The sequence below is a fragment of the Anopheles maculipalpis genome, chromosome 2RL (genome assembly GCF_943734695.1).
Source record: "Anopheles maculipalpis chromosome 2RL, idAnoMacuDA_375_x, whole genome shotgun sequence".
Lineage (NCBI taxonomy): Eukaryota > Metazoa > Arthropoda > Insecta > Diptera > Culicidae > Anopheles > Anopheles maculipalpis.
The window spans coordinates 3,625,105-3,647,517 of NC_064871.1; the positions used below are offsets into that span (position 1 = coordinate 3,625,105).

Genomic DNA, 22,413 nt, shown 5'->3' on the forward strand with positions numbered 1-22,413 from the left:
AACCTTCCGCGTTGCTTTTTGATTAACTTCGGCTCAATGAGACTCGCCCACCCCAAGCAGAGGGGTTCTAAAATAAGCTATAAGCGATGTTGTTTGTGTTCTTGAAGCCTGTCTGAGCTAGTTAACTTGCTTTTCTTACTTTTATAAATGGGACATTATTCCCCATTGCTATAACTACAGCTATAACATAGTCCTGTACAGTCCAAAACCAACAATTCTCGGTCTGGCTGTAAAGAAATGACTTGAATCATATCCAACATTATTCCGTCCCTTTGTTACCCAGCCCACAATAATATTCATCTTAAAAGAAAGGTAAAACCAAATGGCCGTTTGGTAAGCTGCTACTCATTAACCAGTAATTTAGCTGGTAGCACCGTCGTGAAATTGCAGTGCATCTGCATTACCGTAGCATCGCCTTTTAAAATCACCCAGTCGTTTCGGCAGATTGGATTGATCGATACGTACCGATTGCATTGTGTTGCTAGGTAAAAGAGATAATCCCGATTCGCTCTATTAAAGTGATTCCCACGAAATACAAAATTCCCACCACCAGCACACTTACCTGGTTTTGCTTAGCATCACTACACTTCCATTTTCACTTAGCTGTTGTGCGTTCAGTGAATAAAGCTTGCACAGGTCCTGCAGTTTATCGTGTTCGGCTTTGTCTACATCATGCAGCGTAAGTTCGCGCTGTTGATCGTCTTGAAGAAACCTGCGAGGGACGTGTGGAACGTCAAGAAACATTTAAAGTAGGGTTTATTGCTGAATTATGCCTCTGGTTTTCGAAAAGTGAGCAGACAAATCTGATCCGGAACTTTGGATATGTGACCTGTCACTTCAAACTTCGACTGCGGTTTCTATGGGTTTCGCTATAGAATTCCTTCAACATAAATCTCATTTTTAATTGCGCTCCTAATGACGGGAACGATAAAGAATAAAACCTGTTCTAGGAACCTCTTCCAAAATCATTGCTCATAATCCTGAAGTCCCAATGCAACAATGGGTAGGAAGCCGATGTACCAACAATACATTGTCGACACGAACAAAACTCCATTATCAGTTAGTTTCAAGACCAATTTACACTGTAGAGCATTCCTGCATCGATTTAGAGCATAGATATGGCCGTAGGAATATTCATGGTTCCTACGAGAGGAAAAACTAGAACAAGAAACAAAAAAACAACTACGAGAACATCTAACGCTCACCTTTTCTAAGAGCGTATGATTATATTCGATAGGCTTGATTCTATCAAATGCAACTCGAAACTCCCAGGCTACCACAAGATACAATAGCTATTTTCGAAGAAGGAACTCTTGGTCAGAGCCGTCTAAATGCTCGAGGCTCTATTGACCTCACAGCCTGACGATAGGAAATTTTCTCCTCTGTCGGGGCAAACGAATGACTGCTATCGACAATCGAGCATAACTTTTCTAAGGATCTTCCTTGCATCGAGCAAAGATCACTAAGCCTTACCTTGATAACAGTTCGTTCACACTCGATATGATCGAAAATCCGGGCCGTTCCTCGCGAATTCTCCTACAACCGGCACGTATCTCGCGTATCTCGTTAGCCAGTGGCAACCCAGGCGCAATGTTATTGACTAGAAACGGTGAGCTCATTGCGGACAGTTCCGTCCCGATGGGAATGGGCAAATTGCTATTCAAAGTGTTCAAACCACCCACCGGTTGCATCGTAATCTCTCCCGCCACTCCAGGAACACTTGCCGCCGTCAGTAATTCGTCGGCCGACATGAGCGTATCGTCATCCGGCAGATCATGTTCAACCGGCGGGTTTGTTTGAGACAGTCCGGGTCTGCCGAGTGTCGAGGACAGCCCAGCCGCTGTCGCCGGTGCACGCGTACCGTGATATGCTTTGCGAAAGTCGTGCTTCGATGCAAACGTTATCATTGCCTCGTTGCCGGGCCAATCCGTCAACTCATCATCGCCTTCGTGGTCCGTTTCGTTCGTCAGCACCGCTTCCGAATCGCTCGAACTGAGCGAACTGGAGCTTAGGAAATCGTTCACCTGTCCACCGCAATCCATCAGCTGACCTTGCCCTTCCGGACAGGCCGCCATCATGAGCATTTGCTTCTTGCGGATGTACTTCGATTTGCGATGACGGTGCTTTTCCTTCGGGTAGTTTGCCTTTGCTTTTGCAATTATTGCCATCTTCATTGGTTCCGGGACAGGTGTGACGTGTGCGCTCGGTGGCAGGGAAGCGACTTCCGAAAACGATTGTCCGAAATTGATGGGATTTTCAAGCACGTTACCACCGAACGGGTGAACCAACATCGGTTTCGTTTCTACCGGGTTTAGCGGGACAGGTTGCGCTGTTCCAAGCGGATCAATGGCAGAGGTCCTTATCGAAGCTGTGGCAGGGACAGCGAGCTGCTGAAGTGGATTCAAACTATTCGCAGGTAAAGCCAACGGTGTGATACCTCCTGGAATGGCCGTCTGACTCAACGAAACACTGACCGTGGTGTTATTGTTGCCAGCAGCAATCATTTGATGCTGATCACTTTTAATATCGCCGTGTCCTTGGCTTCCAACTAGCGGTAAGATCGGTCCACCATCCAGAGGCATCGGAACAGCTGGCTGCTGAAGATTGCCCGCCAACGGGATTGAGAAATTAAACTCTCCACCAGCCGGAACAGGAACCGGTGCGGATGGGGTTGCCAGTGAGGTAGATTGGGAAGGTACCAGCAATGCAGTAGACCGTTCCCGACCTCTGTCCGCCGATATCCTTTCAATCTTCGACACGACCGTCTTGTTCAGCGGCAGGATTCTTTCACACTTCATCATACTGGCAGAAAAGGAAGCGGCACGGTTGCGACTCTTGTACTCGCTGTAGGACGATCCTTTTGGGCCGAAAAATTCCCTCTGTCTCGGTACGCTGCTGGAATGCTGCTTGCAGAACTCATAATCCAACGCTCCACGGTCACGCTGACTGCGCTTTCGCTTGCCGCAGAACAACATTGTGCTTCTGTGGATGGACAAAAGGGTTTTTTGAGGGCCTAACTCAGCAAAAGAACTTTATCTTTACTCACCTGAAACTATCCGGACAGGCCGAGTGTTTGAAGACGCGCTTTTTAACCGTACCGGCAACGGGAAACAGTGGATTACCACCGATATGCGGTGTAGACGGTGTCGTTTCGTACTCAACCGCCATACGTTTGTACTTTCGCTTCCGGCGCATGTTGGGTCTGCAAATGAAAAGAAAGCGTTTAAGACACCTTTTTTCGAATGTCGTAATCCTCCCCGTACGAAACTAACCTAGCAGGACTGAAATTTTCATTCAGCGAGTCGGACTCAAAGTTTCCCGAAAGTGGCGTTTGGCGCAACTTGAACGTGAACGCCACGGAATGTCTATCATCCGAATCGCTCTGGACGATGTTATTGCTGCCACTAAGGTAGGGCGAATCGGCCTGGTTCATTACCACATTGCATGCTGGTGGATCCGTCGGACTGCTGGAACTATCTTCCGTCGGTTGCGGAGCACAAGCTACAGAAAATAAAATGGACCTTTGGTAAATGAACCCCGCTACGCCACAAACCTTCTAGGCACTTACGCAAATTTCCCGTCGATCGTGTACGGCGCCGTACACCCCATCGGACCTTGTTCGAGTTGGTGCGGGAAGTTTCCTCCAGCGCCAACGTTAGATCGTGCGAAAACTGTTCCATCTTATCGGGCGAAGAAGCACATTCGTGTCACGACACACGGACACGGGGTGCGCGCACACACACACGCACGGGAATGTTCGATGCAAAAAACACCTTTTCCCTTCTGTTTTGGGGTCTTCCCACACAAGGCGCCCAGCAGTCTGCTCTCCTTCCCCTTGCGGGTGGCAATGTTCTAGTGCCAAAATATAGGTATTTTCCGTCCGCGCGGAACAACAAACGATACACACGATAATTCTTCACGATTGTTCGTTCAGTGCTCGGTTTTTTCACGTACGATCGTCACGTTCTCGTATGCGTTTCTTAGTGCGTACGTATGGGCGCCCGTCGCACAGGATACAGGGACATTTCGGTCTAACCGTAGCTAGATCGGCCATATGAGCTGTTTGGTGGCGGTGCCAATGTTTCACACCCGAGCGAAAGCGAATTTTTTTCAACGCATTACCCTTTCACCAAAATGCACCGAAACGCGAAACGCACTAAACGCAATCGAAAGCGAATCGATCTCTCAGTATTATTGTTGTTGATGGACATTTGCAACCAGCATGCTGTCAATGATGATGACAGTTCGAAATGAGCTGTCATCGATGGGTCGAGTTCGACATTGCGACAACATATTTAAAAGAAACTGTTAAACCGTTCAAAACGAAACTTGCTTTTTTCAGATTGTTTCCTACCATGCTTTGAGATTTTGGATATTTGCGATTCTTTCTGATATTCCTTGCTCGAATTTGATATGCCAAGCGATATAAAAAAATCAAAAAACTTTGAAATGCATGTTTAGTTTTTCTTAATATTCTTAAACATATATTCTTTCCTCCCCGTTTTCTCCTCATTCTACAAACATTCTCGCTTTCTAGACATAATGAGCAGATTTCTAAAGCAATTAGAAAGCAATTTGTCTCAACTTCTACATCGTCCTTTTTGTCGCTAGATTGTGAAAGTCTCTTTTGTGATCTAGCTGCTGTTTGACCTTGACGATCGCTGAACTTATATTTTGTCGTCACTGCAAATTCATTTCAGTCACTGATCACCCCTTTTAGTTATAAGACATTAGAAGTGGCGTACAACAATACCCGAGAAGGCTTTTCTACTGATATTTTATCATTGTAGGCGCTTCAGTTCAAAACGCCATTCTGTCAATAAGGCCGATCGAGATGCTCTCACGATCATCATCATCATCATCATCATCATGGGCGTCATTGCGAAGCATACAACTGATTGCGATCAGTGTGTTCCTGTACTGTAGTGCAACAGATCGGTTCGCCCAAGCTCAGGAACTAAAGGTGAGTTTTATTGTTTCACTATCATTTTATCTTATCTTCCTGTTTGCGGTCAATACATTTAATCAAACGTACAGAAGACATTGGAAATTGAACTTGCCCTTGTCTGCTTCAAACCTGCCATAACTGTAGTAAAGAAACAGTTGAAGGTCAAACCGTTGCTGCCCCAGTGGATCGAAAGGTTGCTCTCGTCACTTGATCACTGATCAGCTTTCTTACGATCACAACTTTATTTCAGGCCCAAAACAAGATGACTAGCAGGGATAACAATTATCGGGTGGAGCAACTACCCGGTCCACGGACAAAGCTGGGAGAAGGTCCAGTATGGGATATCGATACCCAGAGCCTTTACTATGTAGACATCAGCACACCCGCTGTCCATCGTTACGATTACGCAGAGAATCGTACCTACAGTGCAATGCTTGGTAAATTGTAGATAAGGTTCCCAAATTCCTTCCCAAACTCTGAATCATATAACTTTCTTTCCTCAGCGGGAGCCAACTCTATTTCGTTCATTGTGCTTGTCGCGGGACAGCCGGAACATTTTGTTGTGGGCGAGAACAACCGTGTCGCTCTGATCCGCTGGGATGGGCGATCGGAGAACGCACAGCACGTCCGTGTACTAGCCGATTTAGGTAACAGTCAGAGTCACGTGCGTTTCAACGACGGAAAGGTTGATCCATCCGGACGACTGTACGCTGGAACGATGCAGCTGGAAACTCTCGGCGATCTGTTTGCTCAGAAGGAAGGACAATTTTTCCGCTACTCGAACGGAACCATGGTGGTGCAGAAGAAAAACGTCAGTATTTCGAACGGTCTGACATGGGATGAGCCTGGCAATCCTTCGCGGTTGTACTATATCGATTCGGGCGCGCTGGACGTGAAGGCGTTCGATGTGGATGCGAATGGAGATCTGAAGAATGAGACCGTGTTTTACGATTTGCGTGTTAACGGAGCCCATCCAGGCTATGTTCCCGACGGGATGACGAGCGATGCGGATGGTAACCTGTACATTGCTACCTGGGGTGGTTCGAAGGTTATGAAGGTGGATAAACGGTATGTGTCCGATGGTCCTCTGTGTGTGTAACGGATGTACTAAAGTTCTCTAATGGGCATATATTCTTTCATCCATCAGAACGCAACAACTGCTTCAGGAAATCAAAATCCCAGCCGAACAGGTGACATCGGTCGCGTTCGGTGGTCCTCAGCTAGATGAGCTGTTCGTCACGACGTCTTCCAACGGGGACAAACCGGCACCGGCTGGAGAGCTGTTCAAGGTAACCGGACTGGGCGTTAGGGGAAAACCGATGTACAAAATGGTTCTGTAAATGGCCTATTTTGAATAAACAAATCGTCAACGTTTTCGTTATGTATTCGATTTGTCTTTGTTTTTATTAAGGTTGGTTGAAATCATACATTTCCCACTTAGCTAATCGTTTTCCTTGCTTTAATTTGCCTCGGAACCCATTCGCCGACCACGTTTGGGGCAATCATCAAGCGTCCTAGCAATTGAACTAGATGAACCCAAAGGAAGTCTTCGAATGGACGGGAAGCGATCAGATTTTCTCTGTCCTTGGGATCGTGTAACAGGAGCAGCAAATGACTACCTTAGTCTTTAATGTCTTTGGTGGTCCATGACACAATCCAGGGCGAGGGAGTTAAACACGCTCGGCCAGGCGTCACAACAGCGTCACCTGTTGTGGCGAGAGGTGGCCATAGCGAAACGAACGAACTTGTACAATATTCCGATCAACCGGTAGAGTTTTGCCTCACATTCTGTCCTCCTACTAAATCACCCACATACACTCACACACTGTCCGGTACTAGGAAGCATTCATGATGGTCACTTCCGCCATCCTTACTTCAATCTGCTGCCATGGTATTGCGTTTGTCCTGCTGCAGACACACTCCTGCTGTACAGTGCTTATTCAATTTTGGCCAGAATATCGGCTTCCCGGAACAGATGATATTCTTTGTTGTCGCCCAACTCGACCTTGGTGCCTCCATACTCGGGCAGCAGCACCTTTTCACCGACCTTCACCGCCAACGGCACATGTTCGCCGGTCTGAGTGTTGCGAGCACCGGGTCCGACTGCCACGACCGTTCCCTCGAGCACCTTCGACTGGGCCTTCTCGGGGATAACGATGCCGCCTTTCGTCTTGGTGAGTGCTTCAGCGCGCTGGATCAGCACACGGTCCAAAAGTGGCAGTAGACGTTTCGTGACAGACTGCAATTAGGAAAGAATGGTTTTAGTTATTAAGACAAGTAAAACAATTTAAATGTTCCATGTGCTTTGAAATGTGACAGATTACGTAAGCCAGAACTCCCTCTCCCTACAGAACCCGACGCCGGCCCAATCTTCCAGTCAATTATGAAACGTTCCAATTGTAAATTGAACTTTGTGATGCGTTTGATGTACTTATCATTCTGTAAGCTGAGTGGCAAGTTGGGACAGAGTGATAAGAGCATCTCGCAACATCCGCCACGAACGAATGTTCCAGATTTCGCCTCTGGAAGCTGGGCAACCGGGTCAAAACTACGACTCTCGACGAGAAATCCACATTTTCCCCAGCAATACTTACCATTTTGCTGTGTTTGGCAGTTGTGACGAAGAGTTGTGCTGTTGCAGAAAAAACCGCAAATAATCTGCAGTCACACCAGATTATTGGAGAATTAACCTTCCGCAAACGAAATTCACCGGCAGAACAGTTTTCACGACTTTCGTGCACGAGGACCGACTTGACAGTGCTTTTATTGGCCCGGTTTAGCGGTCTAGAACATTTTGACAGCTGACAAGACGAGCAATTGACATTTGTTGTTTTATCAAATTTGAAAATGATTTTTGTTGAATATTTACATTATAAAAATATTTTTTATGCTATTTGTACTCTTATCATAATTCCAATATATGAATTCTCAGCAAAAAAGACGTAAAATGAAATAAAATCCGCTAGCAATCATGATGGCAATCCAATATGGTGACCCCTTCAATGTGACGTGATGCAGCCTGGTACAAAACGACCGGTACAAGTTCGAAAAGTTGTTTACCTTTCGTGGCTTGCTGTTTACAGCTAGCCGACTCATCCGTAATTTATCAATAAAATGGACAGTTTGGACAATAAAACGGCAGAAAATACTGGTCTCATAAGTTGTAAGTTGATGTATTGACCCGTACATAGTGTTCTACAAGAAATTTACCTCTTCCGATTCCCATTTCCAGTGGAGTGCAAGCTGCGTGCATCCGTTGCATTGACCGAAGGCGATAGGCGTAGTGCAATACTACATCAAACCCAGTCGCTCGGGGCATCAAAGCGACAAAAGTATGCCCAACCATCCCGGAAAAGCTGTGATCTCGGTAAGAAACAACAGGAAAAGTTTCCATCTATGTGTTGTATCAATACGATTTTTACTTCCATTTGTAGATGAGTTAATAGAGGGTGTGATCAATAGTGGAATAAACAAACAGATACCCTTCAAAACCACATCACCCATTACGAAAATTCACCACGATGGGTTTACCGATCTTTGCAAACGATGTGACGAACTACCGATCGAGTGGACGGTACTACAGATAGCGAAAGAGTACAATCCTATGGCGACCGGTATGGTGCACGAGGAACTGATCCATGAACCCGCCCCAATCTGGTTAACCGTGTTCGCGTGTAGTGATCCGTGTGAAGGCACCCCGTTCGAACCGATTCTAATCCCACTGGATCCACCGGGTGAAAAACCGGATGCAAAGTATCCCAACTACTTCGAACACATTGCAGCCATCCCTGGCGAGGTGCGAAATGCTATCTCTAATCACGATTCCGACAGTCAAGCGAACCGTCTCGAAATGGTAGAACAGTTGATAAACGCTGCCGTGGTGCGAACGCGCGAATGGTTGGGACCGTGGTCCAATCTTTTGGTGGGGAAGTTTCGTTCACCAACCGATCAAAAGCTGGAAGGTGAAATTTACAATCAAATTGAGGAGTTTTGTGTCCACAATCGTATCAATCGTACAAACCAACGGTTGATATCGGTTGTGGCACGTCGCTTGGATTTGCTGGACGATTTTCAGCTATTTGAATTGTGCTGCAGCGAGCAGCTTGGGCTTGACGATGCGCTAGTGGAAGCTTTGTACGATCTGCTGACCGAGTTGAGAGAGGAAAAGGTCCCCGATAAACGGGAAGAACGGCTCAACTGTTATCCGGTGTTGCTGATAATCGATGAACTGCTCGACAGCATGCCCTGGGAGATGGTACATCCAACCGGTGAGTTTAGCCGATTTTCTAGCTTCTGGACAATGAGCGAACTGTATCGGGCACACGCAGCACGGATAAAGTACGGCTATTTTATGCTTTCGGCAAAGCGATGCTTTGCGTTTATTAATCCTGGTAAGTTTTGTGCAGCACTAGACGGTATCCGGTGAGACAATCTAAAGTACATTTTGTTCGCCTTTTTTCCAGATAAAAACCTAGAAAAAATGAGTGCACGACTGCAGGTGTTCTACATGGAATGGTTTCCCGATTTCGAGCTGCTTATCGATCAACCACCAAACGAGGCCGAATTTGGCGATGTACTAAACAACTCAGATGTCCTCATGTGAGTAGTGTCTCGGTACTAGTTTGAATGGATTTATAACCATTAATAATTATAATCCCTTCCCGCCATCCCCCGAACAATAGTTACAACGGCCACGGGAGTGGATTACAGTTTATGAACGGCGAAACGTTGCTTCAGCGCGATATTAATTGTGTAACGTTTCTGTTCGGGTGCGATTCGGTGCGGCTCTACCCGAACGGTCTGTTTACGGAAATGACCGGCACGCACCTGTACTACAGCGCCGCCCACTGTCCAACCGTGATCGGTGCGCTCTGGGTACTGACCGATCTCTTTACCGATATCTACTCGATGCTGCTGGTCGGCAACTGGATACCGTCGACGAATCCGGCGTACGCCAAGCAAAACGTCTCTGCCCTCGATACGGCGGCATTTAAAGCGGGCAAGTTGCGTACGTATTGATGCCGCATTTTGAAGAAACCAGCTGTTTAATTAGTCATTTTATAATTGTAGAATTTAACAAAAATATCTCGAGCACAAAAGCGACCGTTAAGAAGCATCCCAATCTGCTAAGACTGATGGGTGACTGTCGGATGTATTACCAGCTACCGCAACGGATCCGGTGTGCGCTCGTCTGCCGTGGTTTGCCCGTAATTAATGAAGCCTTCATCTGAGGGTCAATCGAGCCGATCGAGCTTTATATTTAAAGCTTAGTCCCCTTCATCCCCCTTTACACATTCAACGAACACTGCATGCGGTGGGCTACCCGGTCGGTCGCTGGTCGTGTGGTGTCGGTGTCGTATGGCGCATTCGATTACCGTCAATTGGATAATGGAATGAGAATAATCTCACCCTGATTCAATTTGCTTCTCCATCGGCCACAGTCCACAGTGGACACAGAAAGTGGGAGTGGAAAGTTTGGTGTCCCGAGTGTTGATCTCCAATGTGAGTAAGTTGAAACAGTTTAGGGACGACAATCGGGTTGTTCGCGTTGCTTGGAATACCTGTTTGGCAGAAGGCAGGCTTCGTTTGTTTCAGTGTCAGTCTCGTTTGGGAACGGATTCAATTAAATTTAGCCGCTGGAGACCGCAATTCGAGTACAGTGTTTCATAACAAAAGAACGAAGGTATAAAACAATGTAAAAGTCGCTTGTGAATATATGTAACATATTAGCTGTTAAAGAATCGATAACGTTTATATAGTGTGTTGTTGTGCTTTATTAAAAGAAAACTTAAAGCAAACCTATTGGAACTTTTGTATTATTCAAACTACAGTTAAAAATTTTAACGGAATTATCAATTGTACGTGGTTTGGTAACTATGGCGACATTCTACACAAACCGGTACAAATCTGCGTATTTGTGACGCTACGAAGTGATTCTCAAATCTAGTGTCCTTCACAGTAATCCGCATCCTAATCATTTAATATCGTTGAAAATTGAACAAATTTGGTTCTGTCCCATGTGCGCGCGTACTCGCGGTAAAACGGTGTTACGCGCCACCGAACCGAACGTAAAGAAGCGCGCGTGTGTGCCTTTTGACTGTGTGCGTATGCGCCCGTGTGTTCTAAAACGTTTTGACAGCTGCGATTTGCATCTACCGTAGCAGCAGCGTAGAGTAAATAAAGGCGAGCTGTTGTGTGTTTGGGAGACCGGAAGCAAGAAAAAGTGGATAAATATTTTTGCAGCCGTTTTGCAGGTGGCAATACTCAACCTGTGCGTGTAAAACAGACGGACAAAACCCCTATGGTGAGTGTAACAAAAGCCGCGCAGTTGCTTTTCCTTCCCCGTTTGTTGCTTCATTTGTTTGCTGTGTTTTAGGCACATCACCGGAGTTATTACACGCTCAAGAATGCGGCCCTGCGATGGTATCTCCCACTATATCTACTCCTTTTGCTACAGCTGTTTCCGAGTGTGCGATCGCTACAGAAGGAGTTGACCGTCAGCATTGGACCCGGCAGTGTGGACTGTTTCTTCGAATCGGCCAAAGCCGGTCAAACGATCGACCTCGAGTATCAGGTGATAGACGGTGGGCATGGTGATTTGGACATAAGTTTCGAGCTGGCAGAAGTTACCGGACGGACCATATTTGCCGATTACAAAAAGTCGGACAACATACACCGGTTTCCGGTGCCGTACGATGGCGAGTACAAGTTTTGCTTCGACAATGGGTTTAGCCGGGCGAACAGTAAGACGGTTTTTTTCGAGCTTATCATCGAGCGGGAAGGTGAACAGGAGGATGCGGGCTGGTCCGATATCGATCTGCTCGAGGGCCTTACGCCGGAAGAGTTTTACGAGATGAAGGTACAGGACATGGAGGACGCGATCAAGCGCGTAAGGAACAATTTGACGAAAGCCCGCCAACTACAGGACATTTTGCGTTCGCACGAAGCCCGGGACCGTAATGTGGCGGAGGAGAACTACTTTAAGGTGAACGTGTGGTCCTTCCTGCAGATACTGGTCATGGTGGGTGTCGGTACGGTGCAGGTACTGATGGTGAAATCACTGTTCGATGTGGAATCGAGAGCGTACAAGCTGCTCACGAAGTTTTAAATGAGGTTGGTTTTTTTATGTTTTCAAACTTGCCAAAAGGATATTAGTTATCGGCCTCGAATTTGCAAATTAAAGCACAAACCAAAGCGTCTCGTCTCGTTAGAGAGCATATCGGACAATCGGCAGACGGTGGACGAGCGATTGCAAACTTTAATTTTAAGCGCATATAATTCATCGAAACCAAGAAAGTGCCATAGGATGCGTGTGTGTTACTCCCGCGGAAAAAATGGAGTTCATGAGTGAGAGATCGTGCGACCCTTCATTTGCCATTTATCAGCGAAATACAAAACGAAGATTTTAAAAGATAACTGTATATCGTTTGTTTTTATTAGGAGGAAAGAAATAAGAATTTTTATTCTACTAAGCGATTTATTAAAAAAATAGATTAATGATATAACGATTATCAGATTTGTTGTTAGGACACAACGACCCCTCCGCAGCAATGCATCGCTATCGGCTGACGACAAATATGTCTGTCTACATCTGCATCGTGATCCTCCTTCTGGTTTCGATCGCGATCGATGACGTGGAAGCTAGACGTGGCCGTGCCAGAGGTCGCACGAAATCTAGGGTAAGCAGCGAGCTTTAAAATCAATTCATTCTCAAGGCAGCTCAGACAAACTGCAATCATTTCTTCTCGCCTTTCTCGCAGATGCAAATTGGTCTTCCAATAACGGGCAAATATCGTGATCCGGAATCGGACCAGTACTACAACAATAACAACGTGAGGAAGCGCAGAAAGCATGCAGTGGAGAAGATCATTTTAATCAAACGTTTCTTTATGCTTTTTTGTAGGGTGCAAAAATTACACTCGCATCACACTTTGATTATGAATACGTTCTGGGACACAAGATCGCTTTCCTGTGTGTGGCGCGTGGTACACCTCGACCGACGATCACCTGGTTTAAGGACGGAGTTGAGATCTTCAGCCATCTCTATCTTCATGTAAGCGACATACAGACAATTTCTCTAATGCTCTCCTTTAATAATGCACCCTTTTGCGCATTGTCCTTCCCGTTTGAAGGTCCACGAATGGTACATCGGCAAGGATAAGGTAAAGTCCAAAATTGAAATCGATCCTGCCACCCAAATGGATGCCGGTGTGTACGAGTGTACCGCCGACAATATGTACTCGATCGATCGAAGGAGTTTTAAGACCGATTTCTCGATCGCATTCGATTGAGAGCTATTTCCGCACTTCCGACGGTGGACTTACCTGGCACAGTACCACCAGATCAGGTACCAGGTCATTAGCAAACACCGAAGCGAAGAACTCAAAGGTTAAATCATTCTCTTGTGAATGTAGAGTAAATATTAATAAAAACACGCTATTCGTACATATACATTATTTATAACGCGAGCAAAGTTATATGTATATTTATGTGTTTGCTTCTTACAGAAACGATTGAATAGAGTGTGTATCAAAGGAACTCTGCTGGATCGGCGAACTTGCTGGTTCGATATTGCAATTTATAAGGGTTTGATAACAGACAGGGTTTGAGACAAAAAAAAAAGACGTAACTTTAGTCCCGAAAATCTCCAGCAGATAACCTATATGGAACGCGTGCGCCATCCGAAGCTGCCTAGACCCAGATACGGACGTGTTGATCCCAGCTGCACGATGCCAGTGCCATACCGTTCGGCGCCATGCTGATCGAAGTGATACGATTTTCGTGACCACTCAGCGTACCTGAGACAAAGTCGTAATATTAGGTCTTTCTGGCTACGTCTTGATAGGACGCATCGCTCGAGACTTACCGTTGTGTTGTCCCTTCATGCTGTCCCAAATGTGAATGTTGTTATCGTCCGATCCGCAAAGTATGTAACGGCCACTCAGCGACAAAGCTGGATAAGTAATGCAGTAATCTTATCCTTAGTCCTATCCTTAACTCATCGGAAATGGCAACACTTACCACAGGAAGTAAATCCGCTGTTCTTGTTCGGTGGTTCGTAATGGCCAATCTGCTGATCCGAACGGAAGTCAAACAAACGGGCCGTCTTGTCCTCCGATCCCGTTGCAAATCCAAATCCACTCGGATGATACTAAAAAAAAGGTTGAAGGTTAGTGTCGACTCTGCATGCAAACAGTTCGCCGGTAACACCTACGCATACGCTGTTCACGTCAGCCTCGTGGCCAAAGAAGGTCTGCTTCGGTGTGTTTTCCCGCACATCCCACAGCTTACACGTACGATCAACCGACCCAGTCACGTACGTATTCTTGTCCGGGCTCATCGAGATCGAAACCACATCACCGGCATGGGCATCAAATTCGGACGTTTTCTTGCCAACTTGAAGATCCCAGATGCAGCTACAGAGGAGGCACAGGGAAGAATGCAAGATGAATCCTCCTTAACGTCGTTTAACGCCCGAGTTTCACACTTACATTTTCATATCTCCCGATCCGGTCAGAATGTGTGTATCGTCCAGAAAGCGGCACGAGCTCAAGAAACCCTCGTATCCCATCAGCTCACGCACGATCTTCGCATTACCCTGCGCATCCCGATTGTTCAGATCGTACACGGTGCACATGTTGTCCATACCGCCGCACGCTACAAAGTTGCCCGAGTCCGCGTACGCCACACTCATCACCCATGCCGAACGCAACGGTATAACCTGCACCTTGTTGCCCGTCCACGTGTCCCAAATGATCAGCTTGCCGTCCAGCGACCCGGTAACGCAGTGTCGCGAGTCGCCCGCAAAGTGTACCGAGTTTACCTTGTTGATGTGACCCTTGAGGAACTTTTTCGTCGAGATGCGTACCTTCGGCACGTCGCCAAGATCGCCGCACTTTTCAAACAGTGTGCAATCGGCATTCTTTTTCTGGTCCTCCTGTGGAGAGTGGAAAACAAAGAGAAAAAATTCCCCCCAAAACATGACACGGTTGTGAGGTCGACTAATTGGATTGGGTGAGGAAGCTCTGCTGAAGTACACTCCGTCGAAACTAATTGAATAATTTTCTCGCTACAACAATCGATTCTTCTGATATTGCGACATGTTAGAAGGTCCTGAATACAACACACTTCTAGCGTACCTGGAATTTGGCGATCATATCGTTGATCTCCTTCTTCAACGCCGCTACCTCGGGATCGTCTTTTGGTGGCATGATGGCGTACTAGAGGCGATACGGACACTAAATTCGCGCACAATTGCGAACCAATCAATCAACTCGGCCAACCAACCAACACCTGCTCGAACACGAACACACCAATTGGCGCACCAACTGATTGTGTCTGATCTGATCACGGTTTTAGCAATTAGCAATTAAAGGGTGAAAAAGGTTTGCCAGATCCACGCTTTGTCCACACAGTGCACCACGATAGTACTCGCGAAAGTTCCTGCCTCTTGCAGTGCTGTACCAAGAAGAACTAACTGTCCCGGTCAGTGGAAACGTTCCAATAAACGGTCCGTCCCCAGAGCTCAGTGTATCTCAGCGACTATACACTAATTAAATTTCCGCACGGTCAGCGCATCGACGTCCTCCCCGCCTGGGTGGTCTGGCGTTGCATGCCGCGAACTATCCAATCCAGAACCCACAGACACACACACACACATGCTCAGTGGAGGATTATTTTTATGCTGTGTTCACCGTGTCTAGTGTGTCTAATGTCCTCCCAAAGCTCAGCCTTCGGTTGGTGGGTAAATAAGTGTAAAGTGTGCAGTTACTAGGGCTTCATCCAGAACCGGAGAGCATCACACACGCACACACAACGATTGTTCGGTGGACCAGCAACACATGTTTGGCACATTTACTCGATCGAAACTTGCTCACCGAGGGAGAATTCTAATTTGAGCCAGTTGGTTACCTACAGTGGGACACGTTTTTGGAGGTTGGCCCACTCGCGGGTTCCCGCGAGACCACATTACGCAACCTTCCATCCTTGGGGCATCATGATGGGGCTCGGCTAGTTTCATTCTTTCCGAGGGAAATTGCGAAGAATCAATATTGATGATTGATTTTCATTAAACCGTAACTTATACACACTGCGTTCACTGCGAGACACCTTAACGCAGCAGATACCGGCAAAGACCAGACGCAGCAAGTAGGGGAGAGCAGTACTACAACAGCCTACTTGACTATGACGAAGTGCCCCGTCATCTTTGGACGAAGTCGTCAGTGCCATCAAATAGCTAAAATGTAACAAGGCCACAGATGGTCTGGCCGGCGGAAGCTACCAAACTGGATCATTTTGAGGCAAATAGACGACCGACCAAATTTTTACTCTACGGCAGATCCTCCAGAAATCCAGAAAGCATCAGATTCCTTCGCACCAACTGCACCAACCTGGGAAGCTGGTACGGTTGTTGAGGACAACTATGGACGGGGTGTAATGCAAGGTGCGAGTATGCTGTCGGAATCGTTCGAAACTCACCGGGGTCTAAGGCAATGGGACGGACTCTCCTGAGTGCTGTTCAACGGTCGCACTGAAAGGCGTCATGCGAACCACGAGCTTCGACATCCGGGGCACGATTTACTCTAATTTCTTGGGTTCGCGGATGACTTTAACATCATCACACGGACATTTAATGCGCTGTGCGAGGCCCCAACGAAACACGAGGCCGATATGAATTAAGGATTGAGGACCAGGATTTTGGAATCAATGCGACGACGTTTGAGAATCAAGTGGAGTAAGTCCACTGTCGGAGATTGGATGCAACCGTGGATTGAGGACTGCAGCCCTAGACAGAGTTTCCTGGAAACGGATTGGTGACTTGGATATGTTTGCGTGACGTGCTCAAAGCCGATCATACCATCCACACTGAGGATCCACACTGCGTTCGGTTAGTTTAATTTTGTTCGTTTTATTTTAGTTATTTAAAAAAAAATCTACGATCGATCTGTATGCGAATCCCCATACGCAGCATACGATGCGAAGAGTATAAACACTAATGGCACAGCAGAATCCCTTCCCTCGATAGAATGAATGAACTAGAATGAACACAATCCTTACCGACTCTAGTTACAAAAGTATAGGAGATTATAATGGAAAGTACGGGGTTCCGTGCGCTTGTGTGGTTGAGTCGAACATTCGAAGGCAGTCGTGCGCGCATATACCGGGTTCCGCTCAATTCTTCCCAAACCCCTGCCCTCCCTCTCTACGGATCTACGAAGGAAATCATAATGTAACGCGTTCCCTTGGTCGTTATGAGACCCTCGTGGAAGTGGGTCAACCGTCCCGGGTGCATCAACATCCAACCCTTGCGCGTATCGGTAACGGAGCAGTTGTAGCGCAGGAATCGACAACCGCCACCCTCGTAATCAACGCCGGCCGTGTTCAGTGCGACGTTTATCGTGTACGTGGACGAGTCGTGATGGGGTCGCAGAGACGGTTGCTCATCCGGCCGGTAACGGACGACAAAGTTCATCAGCGAGCGTGGTGGCTGTAAGGAAGACGAAGACACGTTAGTTTTGTCTAACAAAATTCTCAAATCTTTAGAGTGACTTACATCGTGGAAGTAGCCGACGAAAATCTTCTCCTGCAGTGGACGCACATACAGCTGCAGCAGCTTCAACCACAGCTGCTCCAAACCCACCTGATTCATGTGGATGTCACGCGTCGGTACAGCCTCATAGCCACCCTGCAAACGCTTGTCCGTATGCGACCCATCTGACCATTCCCCGAATGCTTCCACTATTTCACGCAACTCATCACAAAACCGATCCGAACCGAGCGCAAACCAGTAAACGTCCGGACACGGTTGCTGTGGTACGAAGGTGGTTTCGAGCTGCTGTTTGTAGTCCGGCGACAGATATCGTTGCTCCCAATCGTGACGGTTGTTAAAAAGTTGGTAAAAATCGGGATGGGTGCGTGTCATGTCGAAATACTCCGTATCGATCAAATGCCCATACTGTTCCATATTGATCACGTGCATAAAAATGCCCTTGGAACGGAAGTGCCAACACATGGCCATATCGGGATCGGTTTCCTGCAGCTCGTAGCTCACGTCCGGTAGAATGGCACGCTTCACCAGGTACACGATCGAGATGAATGGGACATTCCACAGGCCCAGCAGCTTACGGCTTACAATGTCCATATAATCGTTCGAACGAGCATAGAAACCTTGCCCACTGAGAGCGCCCCAGAAATTGCTCCAAACTTTCTCCGGACGCGTCAAAACCGGTGCGATCACATTCCTGTTCGCTTCTATGAGCGATCGCAACACATTCGCATCATCCAAATGTCCTTCGGAATCAACTACGAACAGATAATCGCATCCACGCTGCAGACAGTGCTTGGTAGCAAAGTTCCGGGCAGACATTTCGGTAAAGTCCGCATCGTGCTCGATTACCTTCAGCGAACGATAGCGTCCATCTTGACGATCGATGAACGCTTTTACCGTTGCCACATGGTACGCCACGTTGGAGTGTATTAGCACATCTAACCGATCGGTCGGATAGTTGAGCTTCGCAATCGTTTCGAACCATTCCTCCAGGAACGGCGTTGGTTTTTCCACGTACAGGGCCATCGTTACGAGTGGCAGTGGTGCATCTTTCTCGAGAGTTAGACGGTCTTCCTGTACCGTTTTGCACACACCATCAACAAACGCTCCGGCCAAATAGTTGGCGTAGCTGTTCAGCGTCAGCTTACTCGGACCGTTACCGTGCACAATCGCCGGTTTGGTGTTGTACTCGGAGTTGGTCAACGTTGCTTCCTTCTCCGACGGTTCCAGCGACAGCACAACCTGCTCTTCAACACCGTTCAAATTCTGGAACAAGGTAGCCATATGATCGAGCTTAATGTTAAGCTCCTGGCGTAGTTCATCGTCCAGATAAGCCTTCGTGTAGTACAGCTGATCATCTTCCGTATCTTTCGTTGGAGTTTTTAGCAGTTTGTACAGCTTGTCCGCGTAGCCCATAAACAGACCCGAATTTAAAAATCGCATTCCACGTCCCTCAAGTGGCGGGTAGGCACTTTTCAACGACTCATCTGGCCAGCAGAATCCTTCCGCACCGAACACGATGGACGCTTCGAAGCTGGCAAACTTTTCCTGGATCTTGTCCCACGGCGCCAGGAACAGCACGTCATAACTGTCGGTAAACAGTACGACACGATCTTTCTCCGCTCGGTACGGTTTGAGTGCCTCGCGGAGCAAATTAATCTTGTATCCTCCGCCGACTGATTTCATGTTTCCTCCAAGCCACGGTTTGCCCATACCGAGTGTCGTTACGGTTAGGCCGTAGTGTTTCGCTGATCGGAGATAGCGTACGTAGCCCTCTGTCGCATTACTGGCCACGGTGAAAATGATAGGATCTTTGGAAGTTGCTGTTACGAGAGCAAGAAAGATGGAGACTATTAGTATGGCGGCGATATGTTGGGTTCGTTAGGAAGCTTCGACTGTTTGGTACAATGTCAATGATCAGAAAGTTTAAAGGCCTGTTGGGATAGGTGATGAAAATGGACTACATCGTCGTCATTTGCGAGGATCGTTGCTTTTTTCTGTAAATTGTATCTGAAGCTGATTTATAGTAAGAAAAACGTATAAGAAGGTGTTGGGCGGACTTCGGTAATTAAGATCCGTAGCGTCAAAGACGAAGAGTTAGACATGATCGATCGATCGTTTTCTTCATGGAAGATCAACTACATTTAGTCATGCTGGATTGATGACATTATTTCATCAGGATGCATAATAAACTCTATAGACGAGTTTGCCTAGTTTGAATCATTTACAAAGCATTTCATCCATTGAGAATAACTTAAAGGCAAAGAAGCAGTATAGGTTTCCCGTATATTAATGCCGAGAAATCTTTACTGCAGGTTTTTACAGTATTCCTAGATAAAATAATCGCCATGTGTCTGCTGGGTTCTGCCAGTATTATTTTCAAGTAGAAATCGTCACGTGAAATTGGGCCTATAACTCAGAGCTTGGCAAATTCTACAGCATGAAAACACTGGATCTCACGTTGTCTCACTGACCAAGTCATACCAGCAATTGTTGGATAACCTAATCTCAAGGTATTTGTGCCATTCGATTAAATAATCGAATCAATCGTCTGATTGACCAACGGTCTTGATCTTCTTCTTCTTGCTTATGGCTTAACGACCTTTTAGGTCATGCCGGCCTAACAACAACGATCATATGAGGGACGCAGAAAAAAGACCGCGATTCACCAAAAAAAAATTCAATAAATCATAAATAACTCAAACCGTCTAAATGCTCAGTAACTACTGAATTGTTAATTAATTCCTTCGTTTAGTTTTTTTTAAAACGCTCATGCCATCAAAAGGTAATCAAGCTAATGAAATTTCATATTTAATGGGACATTTAAATTGAATCAGCGTTACCCATTGCTTACTAAATTGTTCCCTTTCAATAGCAACCATTTTTACCTTATCTGTTTATAATAGAATAAAGTAAAAATAATGTGAAAATCACTTCCTTTCGCTCCTAAACCCTTCAAAATGCAATTACGTACATTAAAATTGCTTACGATTGCGTTATGAAATATTAAACCAAACGATTGCCACAACGACATCACCGCTAACACGGAGAGTGGAGATTGGAGCAGGAATTCAGAAGCCAACACAACGCACTGGCACTGGAATCTTATTCTTCAATTCCTACACCAGACACGCCAGCTAATGAAAGAAGCAATGCGGTCTGGCTACACCCTTCATGTGCCGGTTTTACCATTACAGCATAAACATTGTATTGCATCCTATCCTCTTGGGGTTGGTGCACACATCTGTAATTTAGTTTATTCCGCAGTCGGGTCGATGAGATGGTCGGGAACGTGCGGCCGTGCCCCTCTCCCTCTGGTATCATCCCTTCATAACCCGGCGGCAAATGAAAATGCGCCGACGATCATCTGCTTTGTTTAACACATTCGACGATGGTGGTAGTAGGCGTTGCACACTAAATGATCTCACACCCTTAGTGGGGTGAAAGGCAGCATGTATGGACACAGTGGAAGACTGAGGCTACGTGACCCGCTGGGGTTGGTTAAAATCTTAAACTTCTTCCAGCAAGCATGCGTGTCGTTTCGTTCGTCTTAAATAAATTATCTTGCATCATCGACGCAGACCGGGACGATTTAGCCGGTCGCCCGGAAGCAACTCTACTCAAAGAGAAGATTGTACAGGCAACCTTTCTGACTTTGTTGCCATGCTTATCAGTTCACCCAACGCGGACACAATTCTCCGCTTTGCTTATGTACTACAATATAAAAAAAAACACGCACCAAATGAAGGGAGCAGAGCAAACTTACCATCATTGGCCGCAGAAGATGATAGCCAGTCCAGTGAAAGGATGACCAAAACTGCCCACCAATATTTGGTGCACGAGTGTGCCATCCTGTAGCACTCTGCCGTAGCACGGATATCCCTATCCGTTCGAATCGCACACGGCTTCCTGTTTTCACTCAACACGCAACAATGCTCGGCAATAGTGGACGATGAACAGAACACATGTGGGGACACAGAGAACCCGACACACACACTCGAAGTTACGCAGCTACCGCGTGAACCGCTCACGATCACAGTTGGCGTGGTAATGGAACGAATGTGCCAGTACCAGCAACGAAGAATACTGCATCAACACGATCAGTTTGCGGCGTTGTGTGCTGCTCTATTTCTGTGCCGATCGGCTATATTTCCAGTCCGCTCTTCCTGCCTAGGAGCGTGAACGCAGTGACGACAGATGTTGGCGTTGGTGGACGCAGTAAGTTTATTTCCGGACCGCTTATGTAGAGAGACCGTGTTGTAGAGAGACAGAATCGTAAAATCTTGCTATGCAGCTGTAGTTTGCTTGTTTTGGTTTGCACTGTTTCGTTGCCTTTTTTTCCAACTATTCTCTTTTTTCGAGAATTGTTACTTCTTTGGAATAGTTTCTGTAACGAATTTCACATACTTTTTTCTTAATTACTATACAAAACACTAGATTTATTATTGTGCGTATTTTGTTTTGTTATCCTTTTCTGCTTTTATTGTTTGTGATTGATGACGCACAGTGGCAGCACAACACGGTCATTTTCCATGTCGTTTAATCTAAGGATTAATATTTAAAATATACTATTTACAAATAACAAAGATAATCTTTCTGCTAAGAAATGAAAATACTATTTTAAGATGAATATATACTTATTTTTGTGGTATCAACATTCAACCGGAACGGCAGAACTGCAACAATCAAAGAAAGCAATATTGCATCTAAAGTTTTGTACAACATTGCACAGAAGCTCTGCTCAGTACAGGTGCTAGCATGCAATGTGAGCATAAAATGCATGCTACAGAGCATTGTATTCCGTTTTTCCCTTCTTTTGCTTTGCTGTGTCACTACTTGAAATGGATTTTAAATTCTGCAATCAGGTTATTCGTCAGCTCGACGCCAAACTTAATGAAGATTCATCATGTGGCCTTCA

General features: G+C 46.3%; 9 protein-coding genes across 10 annotated transcripts in view; 5 read left to right on the forward strand and 4 right to left on the reverse strand.

Moving 5' to 3' along the window:
- LOC126558178 (probable serine/threonine-protein kinase DDB_G0267686) overlaps positions 1 to 22,413 on the forward strand; it is a 213,276-nt gene that overhangs the window by 87,707 nt on the left and 103,156 nt on the right. The window lies entirely within an intron of this gene.
- Positions 361 to 3,710, reverse strand: LOC126557195 (uncharacterized). The gene is made up of 6 exons (XM_050212879.1): positions 3,569 to 3,710; positions 3,273 to 3,501; positions 3,047 to 3,202; positions 1,474 to 2,982; positions 563 to 712; positions 361 to 481 (listed from the first exon to the last, which is right to left on the reverse strand). The coding sequence occupies exons 1-6, from the start codon at positions 3,678 to 3,680 to the stop codon at positions 361 to 363; spliced, it is 2,277 nt and encodes a 758-aa protein (XP_050068836.1). The 5' UTR covers positions 3,681 to 3,710.
- Positions 4,810 to 6,289, forward strand: LOC126558412 (regucalcin-like). The gene is made up of 4 exons (XM_050214425.1): positions 4,810 to 4,963; positions 5,199 to 5,385; positions 5,452 to 6,016; positions 6,096 to 6,289. The coding sequence occupies exons 1-4, from the start codon at positions 4,835 to 4,837 to the stop codon at positions 6,286 to 6,288; spliced, it is 1,074 nt and encodes a 357-aa protein (XP_050070382.1). The 5' UTR covers positions 4,810 to 4,834; the 3' UTR covers position 6,289.
- Positions 6,872 to 7,429, reverse strand: LOC126559987 (10 kDa heat shock protein, mitochondrial). Its single transcript, XM_050216149.1, has 2 exons — positions 7,298 to 7,429; positions 6,872 to 7,187 (listed from the first exon to the last, which is right to left on the reverse strand). Exons 1-2 carry the CDS (start codon positions 7,427 to 7,429, stop codon positions 6,885 to 6,887), a joined length of 435 nt encoding a protein of 144 aa, XP_050072106.1. The 3' UTR covers positions 6,872 to 6,884.
- On the forward strand, positions 8,063 to 9,967 carry LOC126559988 (separin). The gene is made up of 5 exons (XM_050216150.1): positions 8,063 to 8,111; positions 8,181 to 8,315; positions 8,383 to 9,339; positions 9,412 to 9,547; positions 9,631 to 9,967. The coding sequence occupies exons 1-5, from the start codon at positions 8,063 to 8,065 to the stop codon at positions 9,965 to 9,967; spliced, it is 1,614 nt and encodes a 537-aa protein (XP_050072107.1).
- LOC126559989 (transmembrane emp24 domain-containing protein 5) lies at positions 11,250 to 12,056 on the forward strand. The gene is made up of 2 exons (XM_050216151.1): positions 11,250 to 11,258; positions 11,325 to 12,056. The coding sequence occupies exons 1-2, from the start codon at positions 11,250 to 11,252 to the stop codon at positions 12,054 to 12,056; spliced, it is 741 nt and encodes a 246-aa protein (XP_050072108.1).
- LOC126559241 (immunoglobulin domain-containing protein oig-4-like) lies at positions 12,499 to 13,239 on the forward strand. The gene is made up of 4 exons (XM_050215370.1): positions 12,499 to 12,627; positions 12,709 to 12,780; positions 12,852 to 13,001; positions 13,081 to 13,239. Exons 1-4 carry the CDS (start codon positions 12,499 to 12,501, stop codon positions 13,237 to 13,239), a joined length of 510 nt encoding a protein of 169 aa, XP_050071327.1.
- Positions 13,640 to 15,165, reverse strand: LOC126558459 (guanine nucleotide-binding protein subunit beta-2). The gene is made up of 6 exons (XM_050214480.1): positions 15,088 to 15,165; positions 14,440 to 14,885; positions 14,163 to 14,364; positions 13,970 to 14,099; positions 13,815 to 13,901; positions 13,640 to 13,746 (listed from the first exon to the last, which is right to left on the reverse strand). Exons 1-6 carry the CDS (start codon positions 15,157 to 15,159, stop codon positions 13,640 to 13,642), a joined length of 1,044 nt encoding a protein of 347 aa, XP_050070437.1. The 5' UTR covers positions 15,160 to 15,165.
- LOC126557219 (procollagen-lysine,2-oxoglutarate 5-dioxygenase) lies at positions 17,142 to 21,350 on the reverse strand. The gene is made up of 3 exons (XM_050212921.1): positions 21,262 to 21,350; positions 17,502 to 19,318; positions 17,142 to 17,435 (listed from the first exon to the last, which is right to left on the reverse strand). Exons 1-3 carry the CDS (start codon positions 21,344 to 21,346, stop codon positions 17,151 to 17,153), a joined length of 2,187 nt encoding a protein of 728 aa, XP_050068878.1. The 5' UTR covers positions 21,347 to 21,350; the 3' UTR covers positions 17,142 to 17,150.